The sequence below is a fragment of the Rhinolophus ferrumequinum genome, chromosome 4 (genome assembly GCF_004115265.2).
Source record: "Rhinolophus ferrumequinum isolate MPI-CBG mRhiFer1 chromosome 4, mRhiFer1_v1.p, whole genome shotgun sequence".
Classification (NCBI taxonomy): domain Eukaryota; kingdom Metazoa; phylum Chordata; class Mammalia; order Chiroptera; family Rhinolophidae; genus Rhinolophus; species Rhinolophus ferrumequinum.
This window is the reverse complement of record NC_046287.1, coordinates 63,234,690-63,253,153: the sequence shown is the minus strand read 5'-3', so window position 1 is coordinate 63,253,153 and position 18,464 is coordinate 63,234,690. Positions and strand designations below refer to the sequence as shown.

At 40.3% G+C, this 18,464-nt stretch overlaps 1 protein-coding gene across 5 annotated transcripts in view; it reads left to right on the top strand.

Annotated features, from left to right (window-relative positions):
- The window catches only part of UNC5D (unc-5 netrin receptor D), a 512,115-nt gene that overhangs the window by 376,804 nt on the left and 116,847 nt on the right, over positions 1-18,464 (top strand). For 3 of the 5 annotated variants that reach the window (XM_033105078.1, XM_033105079.1, XM_033105077.1), the window contains exons 5-7: positions 5,444-5,624; positions 6,498-6,665; positions 8,698-8,862. In XM_033105078.1, coding sequence (XP_032960969.1) covers positions 5,444-5,624; positions 6,498-6,665; positions 8,698-8,862 — 514 coding nt within the window. The remainder of the gene's footprint in view (positions 1-5,443; positions 5,625-6,497; positions 6,666-8,697; positions 8,863-18,464) is intronic. The other 2 variants (XM_033105080.1, XM_033105081.1) reach the window with 1 other exon arrangement.

Sequence of the window (18,464 nt, the reverse complement as noted above, 5' to 3'; positions counted from 1 at the left end):
AATGTTAAAACTTATTTGGTCTCTGGGATGGAATTATCCGAGTTAGGTCCGGAATGTCTTGGGGGATATTGGGAAGTCACAGGCTTTTAAATAGTTATCTGAAGCAGGGGTGAGAGACATTCTGTGATTCAGGCTTGGAGCAATCTTTAGTGTAGGATTCAGAAACAAATTAGAAGAGTAATCAAAGCCAGGGGCTAAAGAGCTAAGAAACTAGGGAAAAGGAGACTTAAAATTTCTATAGTGAGGTGGCTCTCCCATATCACTAGTAAGAAAATTAAAGCAGGATGGGAAGAGTAAAGGGGACTTGCTATACTAGAAGGGTTGTTTGGCAAGACCTCTCTGAGGAGGTAATATTCGATCTGAGATCTAAATGAAAAAATGGAATTGATCCATGGAAACACCTGTGGGAAAGTCCTTCTGGGCAACAGAAGCAGCAGGTGTTGAGGCCCAGAGGCTGGAATTTGCTTTGAGCTGCCCAGGACAGGAAGGAGTCTAGTAGGACTGGAGTGGAGTGAGCTGGGGTTACACTGAGGATCAGAGGTAGAGAACTGATAGGGGGCTAGATCTCAGAAGAACTTTGTTAGAACAAAATTGCAAATACCAAGGCTAAGTAGGATTTGAGGCTATTGAAGGATTTCAAGCTCGAAAGTGACATGATCTGATCTCTTTATGGAGAATCAACTGTAGAGGCAAAAATGGAAGCAGCAGACAGCCCAGTTAGTTAAGAGGCTATTTCAGATAAGCAACAATGGTGGAACAGTGATAGAGGATATGTCCATTCTCTGCATTCTCGGCAAAAATCAAGCCAACCACAAAAATACAAACTACCGGCATATGTGTGTCTGTGTGTATAATTTTAATCATTGCTATTTTGACAGGGAAAAAAATATATTGTTGTGGGGACAGAGCCCCAAAAAGCAGTTTCCAGGCTCTCAGCCTCACATAGAAAGGTGCGGGCTCAGGTAGTAAATGGCCATCGACTGTGATCAAATGGCCAGCAGCTGTGGCTTGTTGGCCGTCAGCTGTAACCAGTGAGCCATTAGCCATGAATATAACTGCCGTGGCTACGCTAGCAGAAAAGGGGGAGCTAGCAAGAAGATGGTGGCTGAGTCTGCAAGCGGCACAGTGAGGGTTGAGAATTGTGCTGCTCCTGGTTCCTGTGTCTCCAACCCAGCCGCCAGCGAGAGTATAGTGGTATGACTCCCCTACCTATGGCTCTGTGGGTGTTCCTTTTTGGCCTCACCATGTCCTGCGTTTTTGTTTGGGGAGCGGGACCAGAGACCCCGCCGGACGCCCCGCACGACACTTGGCGTAGTCCGCAGGATCCCCTGCACTACACATGGCGCAGCGAGCAGGGTATGGTGTCGGCCAAAGCTCTCCAAAGAACGGTGGAGCAGTTTGTGCGTATGAACACTCAGTTGCAGGAAGACTAGGAGGAGCAACTGCCTGAGAGCTGGACCCCGTGGAGGGGTGGGAAGACGTGGACGGTTCCCCAACCAGCAGAGGCCAGAGAAAGTGAAGGTCCTTGTGGCCCTGTGGGCTGGGAAGTGCTTGCTGAGGCAGCCCGGATACAGGACTTGTAGTCCCAGGAGGAAACGCTTGCTGAGTCCTCCGTGGGAGATGCGGGTGAGGTCAAGGTCATCCCTCACCCTCAGGACAGCCCTGGCGAATGACTATGGACTATGGGGAATTGCCTTCCATCCCTAATTTAATGGACCACTTGACTGTTTGGGAACATACCACCATGTAGTGGAACTGCGGATGTTTGCTTTTGTGTCTTGACTGGTCACCATTGAGAATATGTAAGCACCTTGACTGTGAGCTGCTGTTGTTCCAGCACGGTACCCTGAGAGGCCCAGAGAGAGTGGCAGTGCCCTGAGAGCCCTGGCTGTGTCCAGGAAGTCTGGCAGTGCCCTGAGAGCCCTGGCTGAGTCCAGGAGGTCTGGCTGTGTCCAGAGAGAGTGGCATTGCCCCGAGAGGCCCTCATGTGCCCGGGGAGACTAGTGGTACCCTAAGAAGTCCAGGAAGTCTGGCTGTGCCCAGAAGTACTGGTGGTGCCCTGAGAAACCCTGGCTGTGCCCGGGGAGACTAGTGGTACCCTAAGAAGCCCAGGAAGTCTGGCTGTGCCCAGAAGTACTGGTGGTGCCTTGAGAAACCCTGGCTGTGACCAGAGAGCTTGGCTGTGTCCAGGAAATAGCATTCACCTCCAGGCTCCTCGCACAGGGCCCCTCGCGGAAGATGCTTGTCGCGTAGATTGTGAGGCGAGACCCTGTAGGGGTGGAGTGTGGGGACAGAGCCCCAAAAAGCAGTTTCCAGGCTCTCAGCCTCACATAGAAAGGTGCGGGCTCAGGTAGTAAATGGCCATCGACTGTGATCAAATGGCCAGCAGCTGTGGCTAGTTGGCCGTCAGCTGTAACCAGTGAGCCATTAGCCATGAATATAACTGCCGTGGCTAGGCTAGTAGAAAAGAGAAAAAGGGGGAGCTAGCAAGAAGATGGTGGCTGAGTCTGCAAGCGGCGCAGTGAGGGTTGAGAATTATGCTGCTCCTGGTTCCTGTGTCTCCAACCCAGCCGCCAGCGAGAGTATAGTGGTATGACTCCCCTACCTATGGCTCCGTGGGTGTTCCTTTTTGGCCTCACCATGTCCTGCGTTTTTGTTTGGGGAGCGGGACCAGAGACCCCGCCGGACGCCCCGCACGACAGTTGTTTAACTTTTTATTAGTGGTGTAGAATATTCAATTGTTTAATTGCCATGTGTTTTCCCTTTGATGAACTGTATACTTTATGGGATATTATCTAGGATGGGATTTTATCATTAACTTATATGAGATACACACAAACACAATGATTTTTGAACTATTCAGATTATTATTTCTCAGATTATCATATTAACCTTTTATCTATCAAATTGGTGGCATTTCCTAGTTTGTTGGTCACTTAATTATGTGTATGATTTATTTTTAGATAAGTTTTTAATTTGAAGCCAAACCTCTACCTGATGGTTGTGGCTTTAATTTCTTCTGGGCCAAGATTTGTAAAGGAAAGCTTTCTTTGATGTCCAGGTCCTGGGACTGCTTTGGTTTCTATCTCCAGGGGCACTGCCATCAGGGCTTTTTCTGGCCAGTGAATTCACCAGGAATAATTTAGTTATGGACCAGGGCCAAACTTTCTGGACTTCATGACCAGCTGTTTGTGGGGGGAGTGTGTGTTTGGTGGGGGAAGGCAGGAGATGACTGAGGTGGGGACATAAGGGAACAGCTTTCTAGGTGCTACAAATAGCACAAGTAGGGAATTAACAATCAGAGAGCCAGGCAATTTCCGATCTGAATTTCTGAGCCAGTAGGAAAGTAGTGAAGGACAAAGCTCTTCAGACCTACTTTTAGAGACCAATTTGTTCTTTCCAGTCACACAGCAGTAATGGTGATTTTAAAAATCCAATCCTATTGGCTTTACAGTAAATGTTTCATCCCAGATATTGGTGACAGTATTACTCCCAGCTTTTATTTTTAGGGGGCAATGTCCATTTAGTTGTTTATTTTCATCGTACCCATTAAATATAAAATCCATGAAAGAAGAAACTATGCTGGTTTTCTTGGCTTAAACAAAACCATGCTCACTTTACCCAACTCGTAGGATAAGCTCAGATGTTCAATATATATTTGAATACTTATCAGATGAATAAATGATTGACTGAAATATGCAATGTTAGTGGGGAATGGGGGATATTTTGTCACAGACTAGGGGTCAGATGCGATTTAAAATTGGTTGCACTGTCCTACTTTGTTAAACAGATCGGTACTGTTGAGCTCTGGGTCATCAGCAGTCCCAGGCATCTGGCTAGAACATGGTGATGCCAGCAGGAACTGCCGGGATTGGTAGTCAGTGTGCTTCTTTCCTTCATGGCTCTGTATCAGTTGCTTTCTTAGCTCTTCTTGATGTTTTAAGGCAGTTCTCAGTTCTCTTCTTTTGGCTATTTGCTATCATTTTCTTTTCTAAAATTGACCTTGTCTAGGGTAGATTTGGGATGGTGATGATTTGTGGTACCCTAAACTCTCATTAATGGGGTAGTACTTGAGGTGAATATCATTATAAAGGATCATTATACGTTTTCTTCTGATCCCTTTTTATAGAGACTAGTAATTCCTTATAAACTAAATTGTTATGTAACAGATGCCACTTGGTTTTTTGGTGATAAATTAGAATTCTTTGGATTTAAACATGAAACGAGGCATTTTATTGTAAAACCAACTTTCAATTATCTCTGCTAATGGTAGGCAGTGTATGATGAAAAAGTCCCCCGATGCCTATGCTTCTGTGTGATGTCTCTTTGGTGTAGTCACTGCCCTTGCTTTCTGTGTTCAATTAGTTTTTTATGTGACTGTTAAATTACTGTGTGTAACATATGCTGATAAATAGAGCTAAATGGTTACTTTCAAATAAGAGATGTGTCTAGAGCTACTATAACGGTGTGAGAGAGTGCACATGCCATTTAGATGTGGAAGCAGAGGGCAAAATGAGGAAGGAAAGCAGTTAGTTCAGGGGTAGGCTGGTCTGCTTGAAGAAATAGGTGAGCTAAGGGTGGTGCACCCCAGCTTGGGGGAGAATGAGGATCTAGGGAGCAGAAGATTCTGTCTGTATCCTCTTCAGGTGTCTACAGAAAGAGAAGTTTGAACCAAAGATAAGATTAGAATGGAAATGGAAAGAGGAAAGGAGGTTCTCCAGGCGCAAGCTACAAAAAACAAATCTGAGATGAGACCAGCCTATACTCAGAGGCTGTGAGAAATGAGCTCCTCCAGAACAAAGGATGGGCCTGAAGTGTGTGGGGCATCTAGCCCAGCCTAAGTGTCCATTAAATCACTGAAAGAGTGACATAAATGATCACCAAGGAAACCTACACCCAAAACTAGGGAACATTGAGATTTGCCCAAATGTGTATTACATTGGCCTTTTTACATGGTCACACCTCTATTAAAATTTGTTTAAATGTAAATATACTGACCTCAAACCTTGTCTGACAACATAATATCTTCTCAGCACAAAATACAAGTTCTGCATAATGTGTCGATCTTCTGAGCTCCATTTTGCACTAGTTATTGAAACATCATCATCAGAGTTAAAATGAACTATAATGAAATGACCTAATTGCAGTCACCTCTTTTGTCTCTTCCACTGCATTTTTAGAAAATGGGTCAAAGTCAGAGGATATTTATGCCCTTTTCCTGCCTCCAGTTTATTAATTTGAGTATTCATTTCCTGACTATACCAAGTTTACTAAATAAAAGGGATGGGGTATGGAGTACAGAGAAAAAGGTCATTGCTATCGCTCTGCTCGGTACATCTCTCTCCCACACCAGAAGTGCTCACCTTCTAATTCCACAAAGAATTTTTCGTTTTGTTTTTGTTTTCTAACGACTAGTAAAGTTAACATCGTTTTCTTCCTATAGGTGGAATGGCTGAAGAATGAGGAGCCCATTGACTCTGAGCAAGATGAGAACATTGACACCAGGGCTGACCATAACCTGATCATTAGGCAGGCGCGGCTCTCGGACTCAGGGAATTACACCTGCATGGCAGCCAACATTGTGGCCAAGAGAAGGAGCCTGTCAGCCACGGTGGTGGTTTATGGTAAGACCATCCCAAAGGCCAGGAATGGACAGGACCGGGAGGGAGGAAAGCAGAGTAGTAGAGGGATGAGTGTTTCATTAAAATTTTAACTTTTAGAGCTACACGGTCTTTCGGTGGGGGAGGGGGTCCTCCACTACAGTGCTTTCCCCTGCCTCTCCCATTTGGCAGGTGAGAACACATTCTATTGAAATGAATGTTTGCTCTCCCATCCAATTCTGCACTTGGACGAAGTAGTCAGTGACATTTCCCATCTCTCTCTTTTAAAAAATAATTTTAAGAGCTGTTTATTTTCTTCCATTGTGTTTATATTTGAAAAGAATTGAGGTGGGCAACTTCTGCTCCCCCTCCCACTCCACCTCGCCCCGCTCTGGCCCTACTGTCCACCCCCATTCTCCCCAGATCTGCGGTCAGCAGTTCCTCTCCTGGCAATATGAAATCCACCAAAAACAAACACTACTTATTTGTTGAATATTTCAGGTATTGTACAAAAGATATTCCCAGCTATTTAAGTAAAGGCAGTCCCTTGCACAATAGAAAAGCCCTGGGATTTATTTTTGAAGCACTTAAAGTAATAGAAATGCAAATGCTGGTATTTTCAAGTGCTTTAGAGATATGTTGATGAGTTCTATTTTTTCGTAATTTCCCAACAAAGAAAATTATCTGTGTCCCTCCTTGTATCAGAAGAGTAGACTGAAGGGCAGAGATGAGGTCAGCCCCACTGTTGCCTCACAATGGAGCAGCCAGTGTGGGTTGGCACTGTCTCTTTGTCCCTGGATGCCCAACTCACAACACCTGGCACAATGGCTTGCACATAGTAGGCAATCAGTAAAAACCTTTCTCCTTTTTTCTCCCCTCCCCATTTTTCTCTCTCAGTGAATGGAGGCTGGTCTTCCTGGACAGAGTGGTCAGCCTGCAATGTTCGCTGTGGTAGAGGATGGCAGAAACGTTCCCGGACCTGCACCAACCCAGCTCCTCTCAATGGTGGGGCCTTTTGTGAGGGAATGTCAGTGCAGAAAATTACCTGCACTTCTCTTTGTCCTGGTGAGATATACGTAGATTCCCTTTTCCCTTCTGATACACCAACACTATTAAGCTGGTGTGAAGCATTTTGTATAACCTTCTTTCCCAAAATTACCCTCTCCGAAATTCTTAGAATGGAGCCTTTGTCCAAAATGCTAATGTAGAACTCAATGTTATAGCAAGAAGATGGGTGAAATAACTCTGTTTTGGGACACACACACATTTTATATGTGTGTGTGTATATATATATATATATATATATATATATACATATATATATATACACATACACACACACACATACTGTGGATGCCAAAAAAAATGTACACATTTTAAGAGATGTTATCTATTACTATGTACTACTTTTCGAAGTTGAATTGAACTACAGTAGCAATGTGTAGTATGATGTTGCCTCAAAAGATGATGTTAATCGAATGCTAACATCATTCATTGTATTGCAATTTTAATACAGTTTTTTCCTTTCTTAAAATGTGTATACATTTTTTGGCACCCGCTGTATATTTAGATGACCCTGGACACTCACCATCGATAAGCCAAATGCATTGAAGTAGTATTATACCACCAGTGTTTGGTTGCTAAGCCATCCCCTTCTCTCCTTGGTTCTCCCATTTTGTGGCATTCATTTGTATAATAGCTAGCAGGGATTTGAGTGATTTGTCTGTGAGCACAAAACAGATAACAAAAACTTAACACTTATCATCAATTACCAATCAACTAACCTTATCAATTTTAGCTTTGTATTTATTTACAATACAATTGGCAGAGATTGTACAGTATTACAGCAGTTTATTTTACCTCTGGTCTATGCTTGCCTTCCTTTCTGAATAGAGAGACTTCATTTGCCAAATAAGGCTTTTATAAGTTCTTTTGTTCACCTCTTACTGGCTCTGACCCAACGTATACAATGAGAAATAGATGAACTGGAAGATGACTTTATGGAAGCATATCCTCCCACTGAGAAATAAATTGATCCTGGGTCTCACATGCATTATAAAACATTAACTCCCTGAACATCGGACTAGAGCCTTGCATCTAAAACCTCAAATCTAGTTCCATGCAAAGCTAAGGTGAGGCTCTCACCAGCAGCATATTCTCGGAGTTTCATTTTGAACTCAGTCAATAAAAATTTATTGAGTGCTTACTATGTGCCAGGTACTGTGCAAGTAACTTTTATACATGTAATGTCATTTAATTTTGTGTTGTGGGTATTCTCAGAAAGAGTACAGTAAGGCTAAGTGAGTCTCTCAGGGTTGCTCAGCCAATCAATTGACAGAACCAAGACAAGGGCTCAGACATTTTGCTTCAAGTTCATCATCGGTTACTCTATTCCTGACACGTCACTCTAGATTGAAAATTGCAATATCTTAACCCACATAAGCGTGGTTGGACTATTCCTAGGAGGTAATGCGACAATTGCCTCAAACAGCTGCTGTAATCTCTAGGGTTGATTTTTAGTGGAATTAAATTCAGTTTGTTCATTTCTACATACAGCAGCAATCCATGACCCAAGAAATTCTAGTTATGTAAGTTGTGGTATCTTGGGGTTTGACCTCTTTTAGTATTACTATCAATATATGTGGATTTAACTTTTTGTTTAGGGGCTTAAAGATAGTTCATTCTGCTCTCTGTTCTAAACTGTCAACACCGAAGGAAGTGGTGATTACCAATGGTTACTGCACATAGTTTATCTGTCCATCAAAGACACACTTGGACATGAAAGACAGGGAAAGAACAGATAATGGCATTATTAGCCACCCCAAGGGCACTGGCCACCCCAAGGGCACTGATATTTCAAATGCTTGCCTAAATTCAATAACTAGTTTCATCCTGAAATAGAAAATTACCCCACTGCTTTTGTGAAGCTATCTCTTTAGGAAAGAAACCATGGAGAGAAACAAATCTATTATTTTGTTTTTGTTGTGGTGGTGATTTCTTTAAAATCCAGCTCTAAGAAGTACAGCAGTCCTGGGGTAAGTCTCCTGATAGCTGCTGGATTCAGTCTAATGATGGTTCCTTTTGTTTTCCTTTGAAGTGGATGGGAGCTGGGAAGTGTGGAGCGAATGGTCAGTCTGCAGTCCAGAGTGTGAGCATTTGCGGATCCGGGAGTGCACAGCACCACCCCCAAGAAATGGGGGCAAATTCTGTGAAGGTCTAAGCCAGGAATCCAGAAACTGCACAGATGGTCTCTGCATTCTAGGTAACACCTTCTGTTTAACATCTTCAGTTTTTGTCCATAATATGAAAAGAAACATCATGATCATTAATTTGGTTACATTAGTTAGCAGAAAGCAAAATCTGTAAGAGCAAAATGAAAATGGGTAAAAAGTGTAGGAAAATAGACAAATACATTTTTAGTAGAGATGGGATAATTTTAAATATTTTATCACTAAGTTTCATAAATGTATACACTTATTAATTTAACCAGATAAGATTTTAAGAAAACTTTTTCAACTTTTTAGCTCAGCACTTCTTTTCTTTTAGTAGCCACCATTTTTAAGTTTAAATTCTGATACTGATCACCATGTTTGTATTTCACCCAAGAATTTAACAACACGATAAATTATTTAATAATCTTCAGAGTCCATGGTTTTGTAACAAGGGACATGTGTTGTGATTGCTATCTTACAAAATGGGGGAAATACATGATACCTGAGGAGGTGCGTGAGTTTGTATCAAATTGGTCTGCCAGAGCAAGAACTAGGATGTTCATTTCAAAATCCCCAAGCCTTTTCTTTATTCCTGAGATTACACTATTCCACCTCCAAGGGACACCACCTGGGGAAGAAAGTATGGGTGGATAAAATAGTCACATAAGACAGGCTTTAATTTGGTGCTCTCACTTAACTTCTCTGCCTGTAAGTACCACAACTGGTACCTATTTTCAGTTAATCTCAAGATTAGTAAAAGAATATACTTGAATATTTCATGACAGAGTAGGTGCTCAGTAAATATGACTCCCTTCTCCACTTGCCCACTCAGTTGAGCTAAGGTGCACTGATTTTGCTTAGGTCCTTAAAAAGCAAGAGATTCAGGATATCAGGGCATAGAACTAGGTATCCTTCTTGGAAAATATCCAGCAAAGAAAAAATAACGTAGCTCAACACTAGTTTATCATCTTTTCCTGAATATGTGTCACTTTTTATTTGGGAAGATGGCAGTATACAGGAAATATGTACGTTGGATTTATTTTTTCTATATCAATACAACTGGGTATTCTTGAAAGCAAGCGTCTTCAAATATGCTGTTGTCTTTTTTCAAAATAGTGTATATGTTAACACATTGGTTACAATGATCACTATTTTTAACGAGCGCTAATAGCACAGAGTGCCTTTTTTTGCTAGTACAAGTACTGAATCCATGAATGTGTCAGATGCAATACCCAGGACTGTAACAGAAGGCAACCTAGCCACCAGTCTCAATAATGAAAGGGCCATGTTCTCTATTCTCTATTAATAAAGACATTCCAACACTTTGCCTTCTTCAGAACGCCTTCACCCTTCCAAATTGTAGGGAAACCTAACACAAACTCAATAGCATGAGGTTTAAGGAAATGTTTTTCTGACCCTCCTGACTGCCACCAGATTTTTCTGAAATATACCTTGGACTATTCTTTAACATGTAGCCATATTTTTTAATTGATCCAGTTAGGACTATGACACTCACAAGTCTTCTAAAGAGGCATTGACAATATAACTATTTGGTTACCAACTAAAATTTTAAATAATCATAGTAATAACCTTATTTACAAACCACAGATTGCGCTTGCACTTGGGAAAAAAATAAACTATGGATATAAGGCTTCAACCTTAGTTGTCTAATACTTAGCGTTACTTTTGAAGATAGACAATGGTTAGCCCCTAAGGTAAGAAAGAATTGTTATCAAATACATGAATACTTATTTGCATTTTATTATGATATATCAGCATTTGTCCGTTGAGTATGAGTTCTGTTTACGTTTAAAAGGAATTACCAGGACTGAAAGTGTGCTGACCAGCCTATATCCTAACTCTGAAGTCATATATATAACGATAAATATATGATATAGTCATATATAAATACATATATATGGTTTTATATAGTTATATATATAACTATATAAATATAACTATATGTATAGTTATATATAACTATATATAGTTATATATAACTATATATGTAGTTTTATATATATAACTATACAAAACCACATATATATATATATATATATAGAGAGAGAGAGAGAGAGAGAGAGAGAGAGACAGAGAGACAGAGAGAGACAGAGAGAGAGAGAGAGAGAGAGAGAGAGGAGATATGGGAGAGGGATAGAGGAGATTTATTTAAGGAATAGGAATAGGCTCATGTGATTACGGAATCTGGCAAGTCCAAAATCTGTAGAGCCAATGTCTTATTTCAAGTCCAAAGGTTGGCAGGCTGCTGAAGAACCAGGAAGAGCCAATGTCCCAGTCTGCTGATTTAAATGTTGGTGTCCTCTGAAAATATCCTCACAGAATTTTTGGCCAAATATCTGGGCACCTGATCACTCAGTCTAACTGACACATAAAATTAATCATCACAGATACATATGTACTTGTGAATTTCTAAAGCTTAGTTCCTTCCTTGGAGCCAAGAAATAGAATGTTCCAATACAAGTACTATGAACCACCCATAGCTCAGGCAGTTGCTTTAAACAACTCATTGGTTGACTGAATGAGCCCTTCCTATGGACATTGGCTGTGTATGGTTTTAGTCACACATGTGTAGTTTAATAGGTATTCCATTTCCACTTTCCCATTGTAGAAATAAAAGTGCTAGGAAGACAATGAGGTTTGGAATATGTTCAGCATTGGAAGTGAGATCTCTGTTAAATCACCCCACAAAGAGTTTAAAATGCTATGTGAACCTGTTATTTCTAGTCAATTTACTCATTACTCTATTCCCTTTTCTATTTAAGCAATTTTTTTTCTAGCATCCTTTGTCTCCATAGTATGCATATTAATATGTCTGTCAAATGTGATCAGGGAATCTTGATGGCTACAGTGACTAAGATTTTTGAGGGAAAAAGAGTGAAGCCTATGAAATAAGAGATGAGTTAAATCTGAGGGTGCCAAAAACATGTATAACACATGACTTATATTCAACTTTTGATATCGGTATATATTATTACAATTTTAATACAGTTTTTTCCTTTCTTAAAAATGTGTATACATTTTTTTTGGCACCCTCTGTATTTATATATCAGTGGGGAAGTGGTGTGTTTGCAAGAGCCCAGGACATATTCTGCCCTTTTAGACAGAGAGTAGCTACCAATGGCAACAAAAATGAATAACACTGTACTATCTCTGCAGGAAGCAATGAGCAGCATTCTAGTTAAATGATGCCAACATCACACTGAGCCTCTCGCTGGTACTGTGTTCCAGTGCTCTTGGTGAAACTAGCTATACTCTCAGACTAGGGATCCAGTGAAGGCTGGGTTTGATTAAAATAGCATTTGGCAACAGCTTTATGGAAACAGTAGCTTTCTGAAGGATCTAGGTCATGTTACAGTTTGAGAGTTTCCTCTATGCCAAACAACACCCTAAAGCAATTCCTCAATTCCCACCTTCTCTTGGAGGTTTACAATGACATTGCTTGGCTCTTGGATGACCTACAATTATTTGCTTTTTATTAAGCTTTCAACAAAGCATCTGGGTTTCCTTTGTCCCAGAGGGCTGCATTTCTCCTAGAGGTGAAGCTGCCAGCTCTGAATGATCACTTTAATATTTGGGTGTGATTGTTGCTTGGTCAGTTGTGACTGGAGCACAGAACCTTAGTGTTAAGCTATCACAGATGGCCACACACCTAAATGCTCTCAACAAGAAAATAAATGTCCTAAGACTGGTGATATAGTAAGATTAGGCATTTTTTTTGCCAATAGCAGTTAGTGCAAGGATCCAAATTGCAAGCATAAGCTAAAATCCAATGGCTTCATCCTAGAACATCTCTTTTCCAGAAAGATAATTATGCAATGTGATTGTGTCAAGGATTTTTGGATCCCTGTTTTCTAAGCTTAAACACCAGAATCAAGTAGTTTCCTGGCCCCTTTCCTTTCTGCTTGCTGAACTTAGCTGCTTCTATGCTCCAAGGATCACAGCCAGAGGTAAATAGCATGCACATGCCTCACTGACAGGAAGAGAAGGGTGAACATGGTGGGGTGTTTAGTTTGATCCTAAGGAGTAAGAAAAGCCTGCTCTCTCTCCCTTTATTCCAGCAGATAGAAAACTAAGGGCTTTGGCTTGAGAAGATTAAATGTATCTGCTTCAGAGGGGATTAGTGCCCAGATAGTATGTAGTAAGACTCAAGCCACAGAAATGCCACAGGGTCTGAGAGAGGGGAAATCTTCAAGGCTAAACTACCTGATAGTAAATCCATCCTTCTTGTCAAGATGTTAAGATAGGACAGTTCAACACTGATAGATCAAAAACTGAAATATCAGTTAAATGCTGGTTTGTTTTCATTTCTGATGGCTACATTGATAAGAAAAGTTTGAATTGACAGTTTGGAAACCACAGCAAGGATAAAGACATCTGTATAATAGCAAGTTCAAATAAACATCCCCAAGCTACGTTTAATAATCTAACCACATTGTCTATTGAATGATCTACTTAAATGACCTCAAGGTAGCACCTGTAAAGGTGAGCCTACAATCTTATCAAATTAAAGGTTGCCTTGGTAAGCACTTTCTCTAGGACCATTCTAAACCTCACTGTTATACATTACAGTGATGACTTCGGTCCCTTCCCTGTCTCTCCTGGAGCACCAAATAAGAGAATTTTCATTCTGGAGTTAACTCAGTGAATCTGAAACAACTCTTACTTGTTGCTTGTGGTTTATGGAATGCCTACTTTGTATACAGGATTCTAACAGAAGTTTGTCCCTTTACTGAAACAAAACCCATTATTTCGTTTCTTAAAGCAAAGCATCAGGAATCATACTTGACTCATTCTTAAACTTTTTATGAAATAAGTTCATATTTCAGAACCAGCTGCACTACACAATTGCTGAATTATTGCATAGTGAAACCCTGTGTAGCAAGGACACCACACTCGTACAGTGCTGTCACTCTGCTAGCACAATGCTGCCTGTTGTCATGAAGTTTCCTACTGCTTGCTAATTCTCTCAAGTAGTTTCAATATTAAAAACCCATTTCCATTTCATTTATAGTACATAGGAGGTGCTCCTTTTTACATAAAAAAACATTTCCTATAAATGCCCAATTGCTGCTTTCTGTATAACGATTGATTAATTCAGCGTTGCCTTCATGTATACTGCATAGCAAATGTGGATACAATATTGCAAACCCACAAGAGTAATAAGTATGTAGATTTGTACCACATATGGTATCATTAGCAACAATCTCTCCCCCGTGCCCTGGTAAACACTTCCCAATAAGAAGACCAGTGAGTAACAAGCTTTAATGAGATAGAGTAGAGTGGCTCACAACTGAAGTTTCCATTGTGCTTAATTAAAAAGGAAAATAAAGCAGAGATAGCACAATACTCATGTGTCTTAGTGAAAGTATTTTTAAAAATTATAGAAGGATAAAACTGTCATTTTTGTGCTTTTTGATAAGACTTAAAGTCGAGTGCCACATCCTGAGTGGAATCCATCATAAAGAGGATGGAGAACTGACCATATACAACAAATAATCATAAAATATCCCACCTTTGTTATCTATCTCCTATAAAGTTTTCCACTTTGATGCCTTGTTAATTAAAAAGAAAAAAGGTAGACTTCCAGTTAAGATGGCAGAGTAGGTAAACACTGTGCTGGCCTTTCCTACTACCACATCAAAATTACAACTGAATTATAGAACAGCCATCACTGAGAAACACCTGAAGACTAGCTGAACAGAATTCCTACAAGGATATAGAGAAACCACGATGAGATTGGTTAGGAGGGGTGAAAATATGGAATGGGCAGCTCCCAGACCCACTGGGATGCTGATTAAGAATCAGGAGGGATAGCACAGCTGTGGAGATTTCCCCTGAGGAGTGAGGGGTCACAGCTCCACACTCCACATACCAGCCCAGAGCACCAACCAATGCCTAGAATAGGAGTTCCCTTAACATCGCCTTTGAAAACCAGCAGGGATTGCATCCACGTGAGATAAAGTGCTGTTGGAATCCCAGACATTCTGAGGAGCCTTTGCACAGACACACACACATACTCACTCACTCACTCACTCCATTGCAGGGGCAGCAGCCTGTGAAGTGCCAGGAATATATGGGAAGGAAATAAATTTGGCTTCAGGGTAAGGGCTGGAGGGTCAGGGCAGCTCATTCTGGGGACAGAAGTGATGGTAGATGCCTTTGGTTACTTTGTTGAGTCATCCCCAGCCAGAAGGCACAAGTGGGCAACAAATTAGAATGCTCCATTAACCTGGCTAAGATTATTCACCCTGTACTGGTGATTCCTGGAGACCCTGTCCCACCCAAATCATGCACCTAGCTGGAACAATTTCCAGTGGCTTTTCCACATAAGTGGCATGTGTTGGTGCCTGCTGCAGACTTTCCTAAAACCTCTCAAAGGGGTGCAAACCCCAAACAAGCATCAGGCGTAACTCTTATTAAGCAGCCCCAAGCTGACACAAGCGATGACTGGCTTCAACATGCATTGTAACTCCTATCAGGTGGCTCCAAGACTGTCATAAGTTGCAGCCAGTGTTGGCTTAGAATGTACCTTCAATTAAGTAGCCACAAGTGGCAATTGGCTTCAGCTTACATCTTGGTGCCTCAACCAAAGTGTCCCAAGTCCAGCATTAGTGGCAGCCAGCCTCAGATTGCAGGGTAGCCTTTTGTAAGTGCCTCCAAGCCCAGTACAAGTGGCAACCAACTGAAGATCACTGTATACATTCCACTAGGTGGCCCCAAGCTGGGCACAAATGGAGGCTGATCTTGGCCTACACAAGAGCCCCTCCCAAGAGTCTCTAGAACCAACACACTTGGTAGCCAGCTTCAGAACATAACCCAACCAGCTTCAAAAATTACATATTTGAAGGTCGGATTTGGCTGTCATCAGAGCCCAACTAAGGTGACTCCCACTCCATGGGGTCAGCCCCCACCCAACAGCTCGTCTGCTCTAGTTGCAGACAGTCAGTAAGCCAAGGGTCAGTCCTACCCACTGCCATGCCAACACAAATCAAGGCTCAACTATAACCTCATACAAGAGACAACCCCAGGAGCACCCAGCTCAGCTGACTAGGGAGACTACACCACCGAGCCTCACAGGACACCTACTATATAAGGCAATTCTGCCAAGACTGGGAGATGTAGCATATCTACTTAGTACATAGAAACAAACACAAAGAGTCAGCCAAAGTGAGACAAAGAAACAATTCCCAAATTAAAGAATGGGACAGAGCTCTAGAAAAGAAACTAAATGAAATGAGGACAAGCAATCTACCAGACACAGAGTTCCAAACAGTGATTATAAGGATGCTCAATGAACTTAGGAGAATAATAGATGAACTCAGTGAGAACTTCAGCAAAGAGATAGAAACCATAAAAAAAGAACCAGGCAGAAATGAGGAATACAATAACTGAAAAGAAGAATATATTGAAGGGAATCAAAATTAGATTGGATGAAGCAAATGATTAAATCAGTGATGTGGAAGATGACACAGATAGTTTAAAACACCCAGTCGGAACAATAGGGAAAAAAAATTTAAGGGATAGTTTAATGGATCTCTGCAATAACATCAAGTGTACCAACATTTGCATAATAGGGGCACAAGAAGGAGAAGAGAGCAAGGAATTGAAAACCTATTTGAAGAAATAATGACAGAAAACTTCCCTACCTGGCAAAGGATATAAACATACAAGCCCAGGAAGTACAGAATCCCAAACAAGATAAACCCAAAGATGCCCACATCGACATATTATAATTAAAATGGCAAAGGTTAAGGACAAAGAGAGATTCTTAAAAGCAGCAAGAGAAAAGCAGTTAGTTACTGCTTTTCTCTTGCTGTTTTTAAGAGTTTTTGGAACTCTGTGTCTGGTAGATTGCTTGTCCTCATTTCATTTACTACAAGGGAGCTCCCATAAGATTTCTCAACAGAAATTTGCAGGCCAGAAATGATTGGCATGAACTATTCAAAGTGATGAAAAGAAAAGACCTACAATCAAGGTTATTCTGCCCAGCAAAGCTATCATTAAGAATCGAAGAAGACCTAAAGAGTTTCCCAAACAGGAACAAACTAAAGGAGTTTATCACCACTAAACCAGTATAACAAGAAATGCTGAAATCTGACAATGGATGGTGAACACACAATGTGAAATATAGATAATGTATTACAGAATTGTACACCTGAAATCTATGTAACTTTACTAACAATTGTCACCCCAATAAATTTTAATTTAAAGGAAAAAAATGCTAAAGGGTCTTCTTTAAGGGAAAAAAAAAATATATATATATATAAAATATATATACACACATATATATTATATATACATATATAAAATATATTTTATATATGTATATATATTGTGTGTATATATGTGTATATATATACATATATATATTCCATATATATATGGAAATATAGCAAAGAAAAAAATTCTTACTGACAAAGACAAACAGAACAAAAGCAGTGACTCAATCAACTGTGAAGCTAGTACAAAGGTTAAAAGGCAAAAGTACAAAGTTCGTGTGTAATTACAACAATGAATTCAGGGATACACACAAAAGAAGTAAAAAATGACAAACATTTAGAAGGTGAGTAATTACTGTAGTGATTTTAGAATGTCTTTGAACTTAAGCAGCCATCAACTTAAAATAGACTGCTATAAACATAGTTTGGTATATAAGAAACACATGGTAACCATAAACCAAAAATCTGCAAGAGATATTCAAGAAATAAAGCACAGGAATCTAAACAGCACTACAGAAAGTCATGAACATATAAGAGTAAGCAAATAGGAAAGGAACAGAACTACAAAAACAATCATAAACAATAAAATGGCAACAACTACACACCTATCAATAATAACTACAAATATGAAAGGACTAAAGGCTCCAAACAAAACACAGGGAGACTGAATGGATAAGAAAAGAGGATACATACATAAGCTGCCTAGAAGAGACCTACCTCAGATCAACAGACATGCACAGACTGAAAGTAAAGGGCTAGGAAAAATATTTCATGCAAATGGAAAACAAAATAAAAGTTGGGGTAGCGATACTTATATCACACAAAATAGACTTTAAAACAAATGCTGTCACAAGAGACAAAGAATGGCATTTCATAATGATAAAGGGATCAATCCAACAAGAGGACATAACTCTCATAAATATCTATAAACCCAATATACAAGCACCAAAATATATAAAGCAAATATTGACAGACAGAAATGGAGAGAGCAACAGTAACACAATCATAATAGGGGACTGTAACATTCCATTGACATCAATGGATATATCATCTGGACAGAAAATCAACAAGGAAACAATGGCCTTAAATGACACGTTAGACCAGATGGATTTAATTGGTATTTTCAGAGTATTTCACCTAGAAGCAGCAGAATATACCTTCTTCTTAAGTGCACATGGAACGTTTTCCACGATAGACCACATGTTAAGCCACAAAACAATTATCAGTACATTTAAGACGACTATAATCATATCAAGCATCTTCTCCGATCATAATAGTATGAAACTAGAAATCAATTCCGAGAAGAAAACTGAAAACAAACAAAACACATGGTGGCTAAATAATATGCTATTAAATAATGAATGGTTTAACAATGAGATCAAAGAAGAAAGCAAAAGATACCTTGAGACAGG